We start from the raw sequence: 14,529 nt of genomic DNA, 5'->3' as shown, positions 1-14,529 counted from the left end.
TAGGAGATGTGGGCGTTATGGCTGGATGGCTCGGGCCTAGCGTCTGTGGAGCTAATAAGAGATAGGGGGATATTCAGAAACGTTGTTGGAGACATATAGGGATATAATGAGAAGGTATGAATACGTTATGGTTTATCACAAGGATGATGGACGTCACTACGCATATGACTGCAGGGTGGTGTATATTGCTGGATGATATGACATGCCATTCTTGTGGATTGGGTGGATTCTTTCCCAGGTGTACTAGGCTGGAGGGGACGAGGTGGGAGGGTGTTATCTGTTAATATGTATTTCTTTTGTACTGCTTGTGCTTTTTTGTACTTGTGTGTGCATGTAGTGTGAAAAAAACATGTGAAAACTTTTGTGTTCTAATAAAAAGTTACTTGATTTAAAAAAAAAAAAAAGAAAAGAAGTGTATATCAAAAATGGAAAATTTTACCTGGACACAGGGGCATCAATGACCCTTGGTCATGAAAGAGTTAATCAGAACAGGAGTTTCAGAAAGAGTGGTCTCCAAGTCCTACCTTGGAGCAACTAGAAATGGTTTTTCCCATAATTCATATTGATCACCTCTCCATAGGATACATATCTGAAAGGTGGGGCTCCAACCGCTGGGACCCCCACCAATCCTGAGAACGGGCTTACCTGGCGTGCCCCATATGAATGGCGAAGTACTCCGAATGCTCGGCCACCGCTTCATTCATTTTCTTTGGTGCTGATGGAGATAGCAGAGCGCCATTTCCGGCAGCCCCATAATGTGTAAAACAAAAAGATTATGATTTTTTCCCTCCAGGCCAGTATAGACGGCAACATATTGACAAGTGACAACACTATAAATCAGGGTGTCTGTAACTACTTTATGTTTCCCCCCCAGATACGGCAACATAAACCTGGTGACAGATTCCCCTTAAGTGTCAGCTGTTACCTTCATAGGGCTGGAGTATATTTAGAAGATGAGAGCTCAGCAAGTTTCTCTTGATAAGCTCACGATAAATACTAAGGCAAGTCTGTCGTAATCGCTTCTCTCTGTCTTTTGCATTCCGAAGTTCCTTCTCTTTTTGTGCTCTTGAATCTTCAGATGCTTGGAGCTTCTTTTTTAGGGTGTCAATATCTGGAATGAAATATGGGTGATCCTAGAAAACAGAATAATTATTTAAAGATGGAAAGAAAAAAAAATGTCTATGAAAATAATTCTTATGGGCAGGCAATACAACACAAGAAATATATTACTATAAAGCATGCTAGGGAAATTATTAAAGCGTACCTCCATTAGGGTTGTACGATGCATCGAAATTTAGATACGGTTTCAATACCGTGCACCCTCAAATGGTTCATGTCCGTTTATTCATGTAATTCGATACCAAGTAGTGTGGCCGCACAGCTAAGTATAGTAACACATGAATGTTGTGTGATGCAGCCATTGCCCCGCTCCTGAGTATGCGCTCGCGGTCAGCATGATGTGATACGACCATCGCTGCACTAATGATTGCCGGCACTGAAGAGAGAACATGACGGGCGCACTACAAAACACCCTCATGTTCTGTCTTCAGTGACGGGGCCGCCGCTCATTAGTGCAGCGCTGGCCGCATCACCTCATGCTGATCGCGCGTGTGCTTATTGTCAGGAGCAGGGCAATGACTGTATTACGCAGCCCCGCTCTAATGGCGGAGATCAGAGAAACCTCTCATCTCCGCCGCTATTTTATTGAATGCAGTGATCAAAGCGGACTGCGGCATTCAAGGGGTAAATGAGAAGGGGGAATCCCTGTGACTCAATCGAGGGACATACCATATATGGGCAGATAGCCCAGGGTCCAGAGGGACCCCAGGGCTGTCTCACCATATTTCCTGTTAGGGCATATTTAGGTATGTCCTAACAACTGCCTGTGTACTATAAGTACACAGGCTAATGTACTGGCATATAGATAGATATATGCCAGTACATTCATGTTTAAAAATAAAAAAGTAAAAAAAAAATAACAGCAATGTTAAATAAAAAACAATATACACATTTTTTACAATAAACATTAAAACAAGTCTCAATACATAAAATATACACATTCGGTATCGTCTCGACCGTAATGAAACATTTATAGCGTCATTTATGATGCTTACGCTGTTATAAAATAAAAACAGCTTTCTTTCACTTATTAATGTGAGTAATTAACCCCATTATGTATTTCAGACATTAACCCAATGTTGTCCATTATGACTGAGGAACATGATGGGGTTAATTACTATTTATGTGAGACACATGGAGGTTCAAAATTCATCACACCACGTGCCTCACATCAGAAAATGGAAGAACTTTTTTTAAAATTATTATTATTGTTGTTGGCAAAGTATCGTTTTTGTATCGAGTATCACAATACTACACAAAGTATTGGTATCAAAGTCCAAATTCTGGTATCGTGACAAGCCAAACCTCCACTTGAAAAACAATTATAGTGCAGGAGTGTGCAATATAAACGTTTTTCTAAATCACTTGTATTAGCAGCAGCACGGACTGTGTAAAGTCTGTGCAGTAGGCTGCTCATAACTATGCAGTAGGCTACTGAGCGTCCTCGTCTCCATGGCTCCAGTATCCAGAATGGCCGTTAGCGCTATAGGATTTTATACATGTAATGAGGTATAAAGTAAATGCTGCAACGGTGTCCTTGGCCCTTAACATACAGCACATGGTCTCTTATAGCACTCCAATTGGGATTCATGGGACCGTTCAGTGGGTGTAATCGTACCAATCCTTTTACTGTTATTATGGCATCCAACAGTTGCCCTAATTAAAAGATCTCTCTCGTGACACATTCTGTTTAACCCCAAAAAGCTAATTTATTGACTCCCCAAATAAAAAAAATATGAAGGTCTACCAGTTAACACACCTGTAATTGTACTTGATAGTACACACTAGCATCTGCGTTAGTAAGTACATTGACCACTTCTGGTACTCCATTTTCTATTTCAGTTACCACAAGAATGTCATTGCTAGGTGGCGTAGATATCTCTAAAACTCTGCATTCAGATTCTTCACTCTTCTGCTGAAACAGTAATTCAATTTAAAATGTAAATATTATGTCCGTTTAAAGTAAAGCATTTGTAGAAATCTGATACATTAGGGGATTGCATTGTTATAGCAAGTTTCAAATATACTTTTGTTGCACAAATTGCTCCTTTTATGGTAGGGAGCATTTAAATAATACAGAAGAACTGTATGGAACTCAAATGCACTATGAATTTGGACTTGGCAAAAGCGCCATCTATTCCCCCTATATTAAAGAGGTTGTCCGGTTTTAGCAAATTAATGTTATTTTTTTGTATAATTAATATAATTTTTGCATTAATTGCTCATAGTTTTCAAGATCTCTGCTTCCTGTTTTTCAGTAGGGAAATTAATGGTTTACTTCCAGTGGATAAAATTCTGCCCTGGTCATGTGTGGACACACAGATGCTGCGATCATTAGAAGACACGGCTGATACATACACTGAAACAAGCCATGCACCTGTGTGTCCATCACATGACCATGGACACAATTGTATCCACTGCAATGAAATAATTTTCCTACTGAAAACAAGCAGATTTTGAAAACCTTTAGGAACACAGATACATTAATTAACAACTAATTTAAAGAGGCTCTGTCACCAGATTATAAGTGCCCTATCTCCTACATAATCTGACCGGCGCTGTAATGTAGATAACAACAGTGGTTTTTATTTTGAAAAACGATCATTTTTTAGCAACTTATGAGCAATTTTAGATTTAGTTTCTTTTACTTTTGACCAAGTGGGTGTTGTAAAGAAGTGTATGAGGCTGACCAATCAGTGACTAGTCAGTGTCCTACACTTCTCATTGTTCCAGCCCAGCTTCTTTCACTGCACAATCTCACTGTGCTGTGGATCATGCTGGGCTGGAACAATGAGAAGTGTATGACGCTGATTGGTCACTGATTGGTCAGCCTCATACACTTCTTTACAACACCCACTTGGTCAAAAGTAAAAACACGCCCAGTTGGGCATTAAGAAACTAAATCTAAAATTGCTCATAAGTTGCTAAAAAATGATCGTTTTTCAAAATAAAAACCACTGCTGTTATCTACATTCCAGCGCCGATCAGATTATGTAGGAGATAGGGCACTTATAATCTGGTGACAGAGCCTCTTGAAGGGTTCTTGAACTGGCAGCTCTTTTCTATAGCTCTGTTTTACTCCTGATGCACCAGGATAAGGCTATACTCCATCCAGTCCCTTCTTTCCATCCTCTTTAAAGGAACAGTGTCATCACAAATTATTTTTTTATATGTTAAAGATGTTAGTGCTTTATTAAAAACGTTTATATTTATTTGTGTGTTTGTGTTTTACTTTTTCTTATTTTTACACTTTTTCTTCCCTATGGGGGCTGCCATTTTTTGTTCCATTTCTGTCTGTGTCGATTAACGACACATACAGACATGGAATACGGCAGCCACAGTCCCATAGGGACTGCGAACGGCTCCCGTCCCATTGACTTCAGTGTACGGCGTCTGTGTGGGAACTGCACATGCGCCGCTCCCACACAGTCCAATTCGAAATTGGCGCCGTCCGGCGCCATTTTCCTGTGGACCGGAAGTCGCGGCCGGACAGTAATATTACTACTTCCGGTCGCGGCTTCCGGATTTGTGCACTTGGACCAGCGGCAGCAAACGGAGCGGACGGGCCGGAGGGAGCCGCGGCGGCAGGAGCAGGTAAGAGATTTCAATGTATGTTCGTGTTTGTGTGTGTTTACTACTGTATGTAAACCTACTACACTGTGTGTTAGCGCAAAAAATGGCGACACACAGTGTAGGAGGTTACACCGTTCAAACCCCTCGTTTATCCCGGCACTAGCCAGGATAAAGGAGGGGGGGATGCTGAGAGCTCACTAGAGCGAGGGCTTTTAACCCAATGTTGCAATGCTGCAATTTTGGGAATAGCTCCATCTAGTGACCAAAAATGGGTAGTATTATAAATTAGAATTAATTTATAATATTTCCTGACTCGTGAAAAAAATAAAAAAAATTTGAACAATGTTTAATCACCCACACACTAAATGTTTAATTTTTTTTAAAAAAAACATGTTTTTCTGGCAACACATTCCCTTTAAGTGAATGGTGAGAGGGTAGAGGCTGATTGAATGCCCTAGCTCTGTTTCCTGTCTAACGGAAATTGCTGCTGCTCATAAAGGGAATGGTTTTGTTAATAGAAGAATATCAGGATGGTGTTGATAATGTGTAAAAAGAAAGAATGGGGAATTTACCTGTGTATTTTGTGGAAAATTGAAAATGCTGGGTATGACATCATCTCGTAACCGCTTTGTCTGCCCAGTTGTGTCAAAGCAACTTTGCTGAAAGTGGAGGCTGCACAGTCGCTGGTATCTGGAAGGCATCCATAACTCACCCGTGCTTGTTGCTCTTTTCATAGCACGACACCATTTATCCAACAGGGCAGGATTTGACCTTGGAAACCTTCAATAAAACACCAAAAATAATTGGCCATAACAAAGAAAATGTTTTTTAGTCAAAATGTTGGTGTTGATAATACCCTTAAAAAATAATTTTAAATATTAGAAAAATATAGAAGTGTAGCCTCTTCAGGCATTTATTAGCCTCTTCGGGCTTTCCCCTCTTCACCACCTCAGGCTTTACCCCCTCCCGCTCTTGTCCACCACTCGATCCCCCCTACTCGAATATCCACCACTCGACCAATCCGACCCGAAAATCCTACGCTCCAACTCGATTGTCCAGCACTCCCGCTCGAAAATCCTACGCTCCAACTCGATTGTCCAGCACTCCCGCTCGAAAATCCTACGCTCCAACTCGATTCTCTATCACTCCCGCTCGAAAATCCTACGCTTCAACTCGATTGTCCACCGTGTCAAGTAACCCTTACCTGTTGTTGCTTCTATCGGCGAAATGAAATAATAAGGAATTGGAAAGTAGGAGAGAAATTAGGTTTGGCGCGTGTCATAGAGTTTGGTTGTATTTGGTAAGAGAGAAAAAGGAAGCGGAGTAAAAAAAAAATCCCAAAAACTCAACCGTGCCTCGCACACCACGTCCTCACCCAATATATATTATATATTTTTTTTTAGGCAGCTGCAGGTGTGCGTGTCGGATGTAATGCAGCCATAAATGTAGTCTCTAACCTGCAGGTTTTATACTATTTTTCTCCAATCTGAGTAATTTCTGTAAATATTCATTTTCTCTGTGTGGAGCTGAAGAGCGGTGTTCTGTGCTTTGACAACCAATCAGATGCCTTTCCCAGAGGCTGAGTGACTTCAACGTATGGAGCTGGTGCCTTACATTGACATACAGTAGAAGCTGCTATAATGTGTTGCTATATGATATAATGTGTAGGGCACATGTTGTAGACGTTATCACAGCACACTACACTACATAGGACACTCATGGGACCTAAATTGGTTCAAGTCATATAGACATAGTCATATACATATAGATGGACTGCCTATTTGAAAAATATACCTTGAACTAAAACAAACATTAAAAGGGGTTTTCCACCTTTTGACAACTGATGAGCTATCCACTGGATAGGTCATCAGTACATGATCTGTGTGGGTCCGACACACAGACCCCTGCACAGACCAGCTTGTCCGGTGCCTCCGTGCACCAGACGTACATGCCAGAAGCAGATGGCTCCGACCACGGAATAGCGGCAGAGCTGCAGTACTGCTCCTATTTAAGTGAATAGGAACGGACCTGCAGTTCTGCACCATGGCCGCTATGCTATGTATGGAGCCAACTGCTTCCGGGCTCCGTACATAGCATTATGTGCCATAACATCAGGTGCCCGCATGCCACCGGAGCGGCTTAACAGTGCTGGGGGGGGGGGGGATAGGCCATTAGTTGGCAGATGGATAGGCCATTAGTTGTCAGAAGGTGGAAAACTATTTTAATAATTAAAAGTAATAAAACTTACGATAATAACAAAGGATGCACCTTTACTCCCCGCATAGCCAAATGTGAACGAACAAAGGACATAACGATCAGGCATAGCAGACGTGACATTTGCTATGGGGTCCAGCTGACAAGGGGTTTAACCTCCACTTAGAGGTGATATGCAGTTACTGGTCATTGTAGAAGATAGAAGGGATGGGGAAAAATGAATGCAGATCACGGACCACAGAAAGAAGGACACAGTGAACGGTCACATTCACATTACAGTATATTGGCGAGTGTTGTGTAAGCTAAACTAATAGTGGCTCCGTAACACAGAAGAGATATAAATCTTTCCATCATACTTTTTCTGTGTGTAGGTTCCACTCCTGGTTTTGGCCTTGAAATACTAATACAAAGTACTGAATAAAACGTGTGTGAAAGTGGTCAAAGAAGACACACCAGAATAATCCTATACATTTTGTGACTGAAGATCACTTTCTGCTGGAAGCGGTCATGGTGGGATGGGGCCCCCACTCAAAATGTTACACGAGGGCCCCATGATTACTATGGTGCGTCATTGCCACATTGCAGAGAAATCGGTTACCTGTGAAATGTGATCCCTTTCTCCCGCGCCTCCAGAGTGTACCTGGATTTGCACCCCGAGGCAGCACATGACACCGGCATCTTAGCGGGGTCCCCTGAAATAAATTGTCAGATGGGAAAAGATGAACAGCGAAAACGACAGTAATTATTATACATGAACAATGACCTTGACCATAGAAAGAAGCCAGCGACAAAGACACATTGATGTTACATTGAGTAAAATGTGCCCTCACCTCATTTCTTGTGTGATCTTTTATGCTTCCTATAGCAGCAAAGATGTTGGGAAGAGTGCAGTGCACTACATATGTAATATGAGGTGTTCACAGACAGACCACACTACGGACTGGTAATGCCAGCAGCCGGGATAACAGCAATAATACGCCCGGGAAACGCATTCTAAAACACAGTAATCTCAGGTACATAACGGATACAAACTTCACCACAAACCTTGCCGGAGAGGCTCCACCGTTTACCAACCAAAAGATGGCCGCCATACAACACATACAAGGAGGGCAATTTGCCCTAAACGTAGATGCCGCTGCCACTCCTTCCAGTATTAAATATGGCGTCCGTGACGTTTCCTTCTTTAACCAATAGGAAGCGGAGGAATGATGACACTTTACCATAGAGCGCATTCAGAGCGCTGGTCTCTAGTCCCCTCGTACAGTGGTCTGGTATGTATGCGGCTTTCGAGAACTGGCGCCAAACGCAATGACGTTCTGTACAGGGGGTGGGATTTTGGTTGAACACTTGGCGCGGTTTCTCTGTACGCACCGTCAGTGTGTTGTCCGCCCGGAGACTGCTCTGAGTACAGGGAGTCGCACACGCTCAGCCGCCGCCTGATATCCGACCCCAGATCTCCTCTATACAGGTATATTCCTTCACATGTAAGAATATTAGAACTTGTATGGACAGAGCTCGTATATCTGAAGGGGGTTTTATTTTTCCGTCTCGTATTGTATCTGTTGCTTTTTTTTTTTTTTTTAGCAATAGGTGTAGATTGTGTTAGTGTAGATATATAATTATTAGGCTGTGTTCACATTCACGTCTGGGTTTCTGATACATGCGTTCTGTACTCCTCTCTCGTACAACTGATGCCACCAGCGCCTGATGATACCCATTGAACACTAATTTCTCCCATAAAATAACTAATAAGCTCAAACCTAAGGATCACACTGGCGCACGTAGTGGATTTTCCAGGTGGAAAATCTGCAGCGGAAGACATTTTCTGCATGGAATTTAGCGCATGCTACAAATCCTCAGTTCTGGATGTTCGCTACAGAATTCACCCTCCACGTAATGTGAGGATTTTGTTGCAGAAAATCCGCTGTGGGTGCCAAGTGTCAATGGGACCTGTGGAGCGCCAGGGATTTGGCAGTCATGGTTTGCGTTATAAATGGTAACCATGACGCAAGTGTGAACAGAAGCTTAATACTGCTCAGCTGATCACGGCCTCCTATGAGTTCAGCTTTCAGAGGATATGCCCTGTCTGATGGCAGCATCAAGTAGTGACAGATGTTGAGATATCAGCGCTCTGTTTATTGGTTAATGTGCAGTGGTTTCTGGGTACTTATACCTATGTTTGTGGAGCGCGGCCAGCGCTGCCGACCTGATCAGTTATATTCATATATAGTCCCTCTCCTCTAGCTGCTGATTGACATTTTTGTCCCTATTCACAGTATACGAGAGAAATGTGTCAATCAGCAGCTGGGGAGGGTGAATATCATTGGACTCCAGGCCTGCAGCGATGACCGCACTGCGAGTATGAGATACAAGTTCTCCGAAACGACTTCACGTTGACATATAAGTGATAGACCACTGCAATGATCGGCAGGGTTCTGGTAGTTGGACCACGACTGATCAGCTATTGATGGCCTCTCCTGAGGATTTTTAGGGACTGGAAAACACCTTTAAAGGGTTATTCCCAACATAAAGTAAAATGTAAAAATAAACCTCTTTCTAAATACCTTCTGTTTCCTGTAGTGCAGCGTCTGTAAGATCTGCCCTCTGAGTCGCATATGATTTATTTTGTTGTGCTGGTCATTTCTATGGAAACGACCACGGCTGGCGTTTCCTTCATTTTGGTGCGCCTGTGCGGCTTCATACGGCTCCTATTTAAACTGTCTCGGCTCTAGTATTTTTTACATTGCTCATAATTAGCTTTGTTAACATCTGCGTTGTGGCTTCCGTCATACGATATATCCGAAAGGCACCCAACAGACTTCAATGACTTTTAATCAATCGTTGTCCAATCTGACAGAGCTGCTGATGGAACCCCAACAGTGCAGATGTGAACAGATCTTTAGGGTATGTTCACACAGAGTTTTTGCAGGCAGAAAATTCTGCCTCGAAATTCCAGACGGAATTTTGAGGCAGATTTTGATCTGTCTGCCGCGATATTCGCAGCGTTTTCCGCCCCGCGGGCAAAAACGCAGCGACACAGACTTTCTCTGCCTCCCATTGATGTCAATGGGAGGTCAACGCCCGAAGATAGGGCATGTTGCTTCTTTTTCCCACGAGACGGTTTTTCCGCTTGGCGTGGTTTGTGTAAAAAAAAAAACATGTCAAGACTCTATGTGAACATGGCCTTAGACTTTCTGCTTATACAGTTTTATTTTTGATGTTTTCTTTCCTGGTTATTGCAGATACAAGTGGGTTACCCTTAAAAACACTGCCATTCGATATGGAGGGTAAGTCCGCTTCAAAATAGTGTGTGTATGTTTAAAGCGCACCTGTCACTAGGATAGACCTCTTTAACATAAGGACATCATGACGTTTGATACCTTAATAATGTAGCTCCCCGCTGCAAAGTGCCAAACATGGGGATGCAATGGAAGCACTTGCCAGTTTTGGTGTCGCATAATCTTTCAGCCAATCAGAAACTCTGAAAAGGATCATGTGGCTCAATCTGTTTCTTTCGTTGATTTTGAAAATCTCATGATCCTTATTATAGCTTCTATTGATCTGAAACGGATGTCCGCTAATTTTTGGTAGGCTGTGATCACTCTTGAAAATGACAGGTGGTGTTGAGCCACGCTAAATATGACGTGCTTACACAAGAGTTCCATCGTGCTTGATGTTGCTGGCAGCAGCTTTTTCCAGGTATTTGGACGCAGGCAGAAGAACAGAGGCACTTGGTCACTGCCACAGCGAAACTTGTGACATCTGTAGGCTAAGCAACCTGGACTCCAGACTGATACGCAAACCCACGTGACAGATGAGAGATTAGTGCTGATGTGTATAGCTCACAGAAATTGTCTTTAAAAGTACATTAAAGGGGTATTCCCAGAATTGACCATTCTCACCTATCCACAGTATAGGTGATAATTGTCTAATCGTTTTGGGCCCCACCAGTAGGACCCCCATCGATCACGCGAACAGGGATCTGAGCCCTCAGATCCTCCTCACTGCAGCCCCCACAGTGAGGAGTTTGAATGAAGTTGCAGTGGAGCAGGCACCCACCACTTCATTCAGGCACCCACCGCTTCATTCAATGTCTATGGGACTGATGGGACCAGCTTTGCGCTGTACTCCTGTTTCCCTAATTCCCAAAGACTTTGAATGGAGCGGCAGCGTTCATTCTGGACCACCACTCTATTAAGTGTCCACCTCCCTGTGGCCCAGCAGTGAGGAGGGATAAGGGCTTTTCGGCACCCCCTTTCTCACGATTGATGGGGCCCCCAGCGATCAAACAATTGTCTATCCTGGAAATATGTGATAATTGTCGATTCTGAAAGTACCCCTTTGAGATTCTAAATGTAAGCAAAAGTGTTCTACTTAATTGACTGTGAACAGATCTTAACAAATGGTGAAAGACTGTTTTATAAAACAATGATAAAGCTTTATGTAAATCTGGAAAAGCTTGTGTGTGTGTGTATATATATATATATATATATATATATATATATATATATATAATGTTTTTTCTAATGTGACTGTCCATATAATAGTTGTCTGCTTCACCAGGTGATGCTGATTTGGAGCTTCTGACTTCCCTGCTTGAAGAAAATGAAGGCGCTGAGAGGAACTGTAAAGGTTACCCTGACACAAGTGAGGCTGACACATATGATGAGCTTTTTGATGGCGATGAAGCAGGGTCTTACCATGAAAGTGACAGTGCAGCTGAAGGCCTGGATGCTGAAGGGCTGCAAGAAGACCTCACAACTTTGTTTGGAGATGTTGATGATCTTGAAGATAATACACCTGTACTTGAGTCCGAAAAGCAGTTACCATCCTCTAGCCAGGATAAATCCAAAAGAGATTTGGAAGGTAATGTGTGGTACACCTGTATAAATTACGTGTGGCTTTTTCGCTATTGTACATATGCCAGGTTCTCAGACTCGAAGCACAAACGGGTTTGTATAAAAGAATACAATATAAAACTGCAAAATAACAATTTTAATTAGGAAAAATTGTGTCTTGTATTAAAACAATTAGGCCTTTGTGCGGTCTGAGCTCACATACTTGTGTACTCTGAGATGTATCTATGATGCGCCCGATTATTTTGACATGGTTTCCATTTCAAAGATTGAGGCTATTACTTATATGGCATAGTAGGAGGTTACATTTTCATTGGTTTCCTTATTAAAATGACCGCTATAAAATAGCTGATAAGAGACTAGAAGAGCAGTAAAAGCAATATCTAATGTCTATACAAATGAAGAAAGTCTGCAAAAATAACACATGATCAAGCGGTGGCGCAGTGGCTTGGGTTAACATCCTTTTTATTTCTTAGTTGCGAATGGTGCATTAGAATAGAGATTCCTCCCAAGAATTGTTCTGGGTGCTTGTCCTATTCTTATAATGTAGCTCATGTAATTTTTGCCAAATGTCATGGGTACTAAGCCAGATTTCTCATATGGTTCATATAAAGCTATAAGTGGAAAAGGTGTTTTAGTAGAAATATATGGTGCTTTCCTGATGTGGTAGAATCTTCTGTGACTGGTCAAGGTTCCACTATATTTTTTCTTTTGGTTTTTCTTTTGGCTCTGGTTTGGATGCATGCTATTTTTTTTTTTCTTAGAGGGGTTTGCTAAGTCAACACAGTGTCTTGGATCTGAACCTTCCTTGTGTGGACCATTTAAAGGAAGGATAAATGTGTCTATTTAGATGCACAGTGTTTGTTTGACAGATCCCTTACTCTCTATGATTAATTACTAGATGAACTGAGAAAAATGCAGGAGCAAATGAAGAAGCTGCAAGAAAAGCTACAGCAAACTGATATTGCCCAGTCCCCAAAAAATGTATCAAAGCGGAAATCGCCAAACCTAATTAAGACATCAGGTAAGTTGTTTTGCATGCATTTACTAGGGGAAGGTTCTCCACACTTTCTGGAATTCCCTCTACAATTTTATTGTACATCTCCAAAAGTTGATTTTAAAGTAGAAGAAAAAAAATCTTTGTAACACAGAGACTAAGTCTTTGTTCACATCTGCGTCGGGGTCCTGTTCATGGGTTCCGTCAGACGTTTCCGTCGGGAACCCATGAACGGAAGCCAAATGGAAATCATAGCTTTCCGTTTACATTACAATTGATTTCAATGGTAACACTTCCGTTGCTAGTGGTTTCCGTTTGTCTCTGTTTTGTAAGGTTTCAGTTTTTTTGGTGGAATCAATAGCGCAGTCGACTACACTATTGATTCCACCAAAAAAACGGAAGCCTTACGTACCAGAAACAATTAAAGACGGAAGCGTTACAACTGAAATCAACGGTAATGCAAATGGAAAGCTATGGTTTCCATTCATGGGTTCCCCTGATGGAAAGCTCTGACAGAACCCATGGACGAAATACTGACGCAGATGTGAACGAAGCCTTAAACACTATTTGTAACTGCTTTTTCTATCTTTCTACTGTACAGTTCCCTCCCAATTTACTATTAAAGTGTTTGTCATCAGACTACCTGTGGACACTTGGTTCCCAGCAGTGGGATAACCTGTGATCAGCTTATTTTTGGGGAACCCTTTTAATAAAAATAAAATGTAAAAAAAGCAGACAACCCCTTTTTTAAATAGTTTTCTGCATCTTCTCTTTGCCTTTAGCAATAAAGTCACAATACAGTCCTTTAAAGGAGAGGAACGTCCCACTATTGCATGAATCCAGTGCTTTTGCAGCTCAGCTGGAGAGCCCACAGACGTCAAATGGAAAACTCCAGGAAGCTGCTAAGAGAAAGCTGCACATGTCGGGTAAAGCAAAAAACATCTGATAAAGGCTGGTTTATTAACAAAACTCGGTACATAATTGTTTAAAGGGTTGCTAAACATCCGACAAACTTCTGACATGTCAGAAGTTTGAGCCCGTACTCCGATGCATTGATTTCCAGGAAAAACCGAACAGAAACTAAGTGGCTGAGTGCTCACCCGTGTTCTTTTGCCGCTTCATTTTAGCGATTGGTTGGGGTCCGAGCACGAAGACCCCCACCCATCAAAACTTCTGACATGTCACCATGACATGTCAGAAGTTTGTCAAACATTTAGTTACATTTTAAAAGCTGATTTGCCTACAAACCTGTAAATGTTAAACCTGGTCAGTAACTTTATCTAATAGTCTAATAGCAAAAGTCTCCTTTCGAATGCAGTCTCGGTCCAGAGCAGCAGTGTGTTGTCTGATGAGCACACGCTTTAATTTTGTGTGAATGTACTTTCTATAAAAATAGGATAAAAAGATTCTGCTAGTTCTCACTAACTTTTTTTTTTATTTTTTTTTATTTTTTTTGTTCTTTTTCAGAAAATAAAAGTCCACCTCTAAAACAAATTCCCAGTATTTCATCCCAGGCAGTAAAACGGTCAAAGCCAAGCCCAGTCTCTACATCACTGGTGAATTCCGGTGCATTCCCGCCTGATCAGCAAGGTTCTGTTGAGAGGTTCTCTGGTCTACGGCTCAGGTATCGTTTGTTTGGATATTGACGCAAGGTTTCTTTCTTGGGGATTACATGTTACTTTATGTTACATATTGTCATATGGGCCAAAAAAGAAACTTTTGCTTTAGAGTGGATGAATTAATATTTATTTTATTTCTTTGCTTTGATTT

At 41.8% G+C, this 14,529-nt stretch overlaps 2 protein-coding genes across 6 annotated transcripts in view; one reads left to right on the top strand and one right to left on the bottom strand.

The window, feature by feature from the left end:
• THAP9 (THAP domain containing 9) overlaps nucleotides 1-8,132 on the bottom strand; it is a 36,638-nt gene extending 28,506 nt beyond the window's left edge. The window contains exons 1-5 of one of the 4 annotated variants that reach the window (XM_075857404.1): nucleotides 7,951-8,131; nucleotides 7,505-7,598; nucleotides 5,265-5,472; nucleotides 2,879-3,034; nucleotides 926-1,133 (exon numbers count right to left, since the gene is read on the bottom strand). In XM_075857404.1, the coding sequence (XP_075713519.1) occupies nucleotides 926-1,133; nucleotides 2,879-3,034; nucleotides 5,265-5,472; nucleotides 7,505-7,584 (652 nt within the window). In that variant the 5' untranslated portion in view covers nucleotides 7,585-7,598; nucleotides 7,951-8,131. The other 3 variants (XM_075857406.1, XM_075857405.1, XM_075857407.1) reach the window with 3 other exon arrangements.
• MCM10 (minichromosome maintenance 10 replication initiation factor) overlaps nucleotides 8,125-14,529 on the top strand; it is a 52,019-nt gene continuing 45,614 nt past the window's right edge. The window contains exons 1-6 of one of the 2 annotated variants that reach the window (XM_075857410.1): nucleotides 8,125-8,177; nucleotides 10,149-10,193; nucleotides 11,470-11,772; nucleotides 12,664-12,786; nucleotides 13,542-13,685; nucleotides 14,227-14,383. In XM_075857410.1, coding sequence (XP_075713525.1) covers nucleotides 10,187-10,193; nucleotides 11,470-11,772; nucleotides 12,664-12,786; nucleotides 13,542-13,685; nucleotides 14,227-14,383 — 734 coding nt within the window. In that variant the 5' untranslated portion in view covers nucleotides 8,125-8,177; nucleotides 10,149-10,186. The other variant, XM_075857409.1, reaches the window with a different exon arrangement.

The sequence above is a fragment of the Rhinoderma darwinii genome, chromosome 3 (genome assembly GCF_050947455.1).
Source record: "Rhinoderma darwinii isolate aRhiDar2 chromosome 3, aRhiDar2.hap1, whole genome shotgun sequence".
NCBI classification, from domain to species: Eukaryota; Metazoa; Chordata; class Amphibia; order Anura; family Rhinodermatidae; genus Rhinoderma; species Rhinoderma darwinii.
The sequence above is the reverse complement of the archived record's forward strand: the minus strand, read 5'-3'. Positions and strand labels throughout refer to the sequence as shown.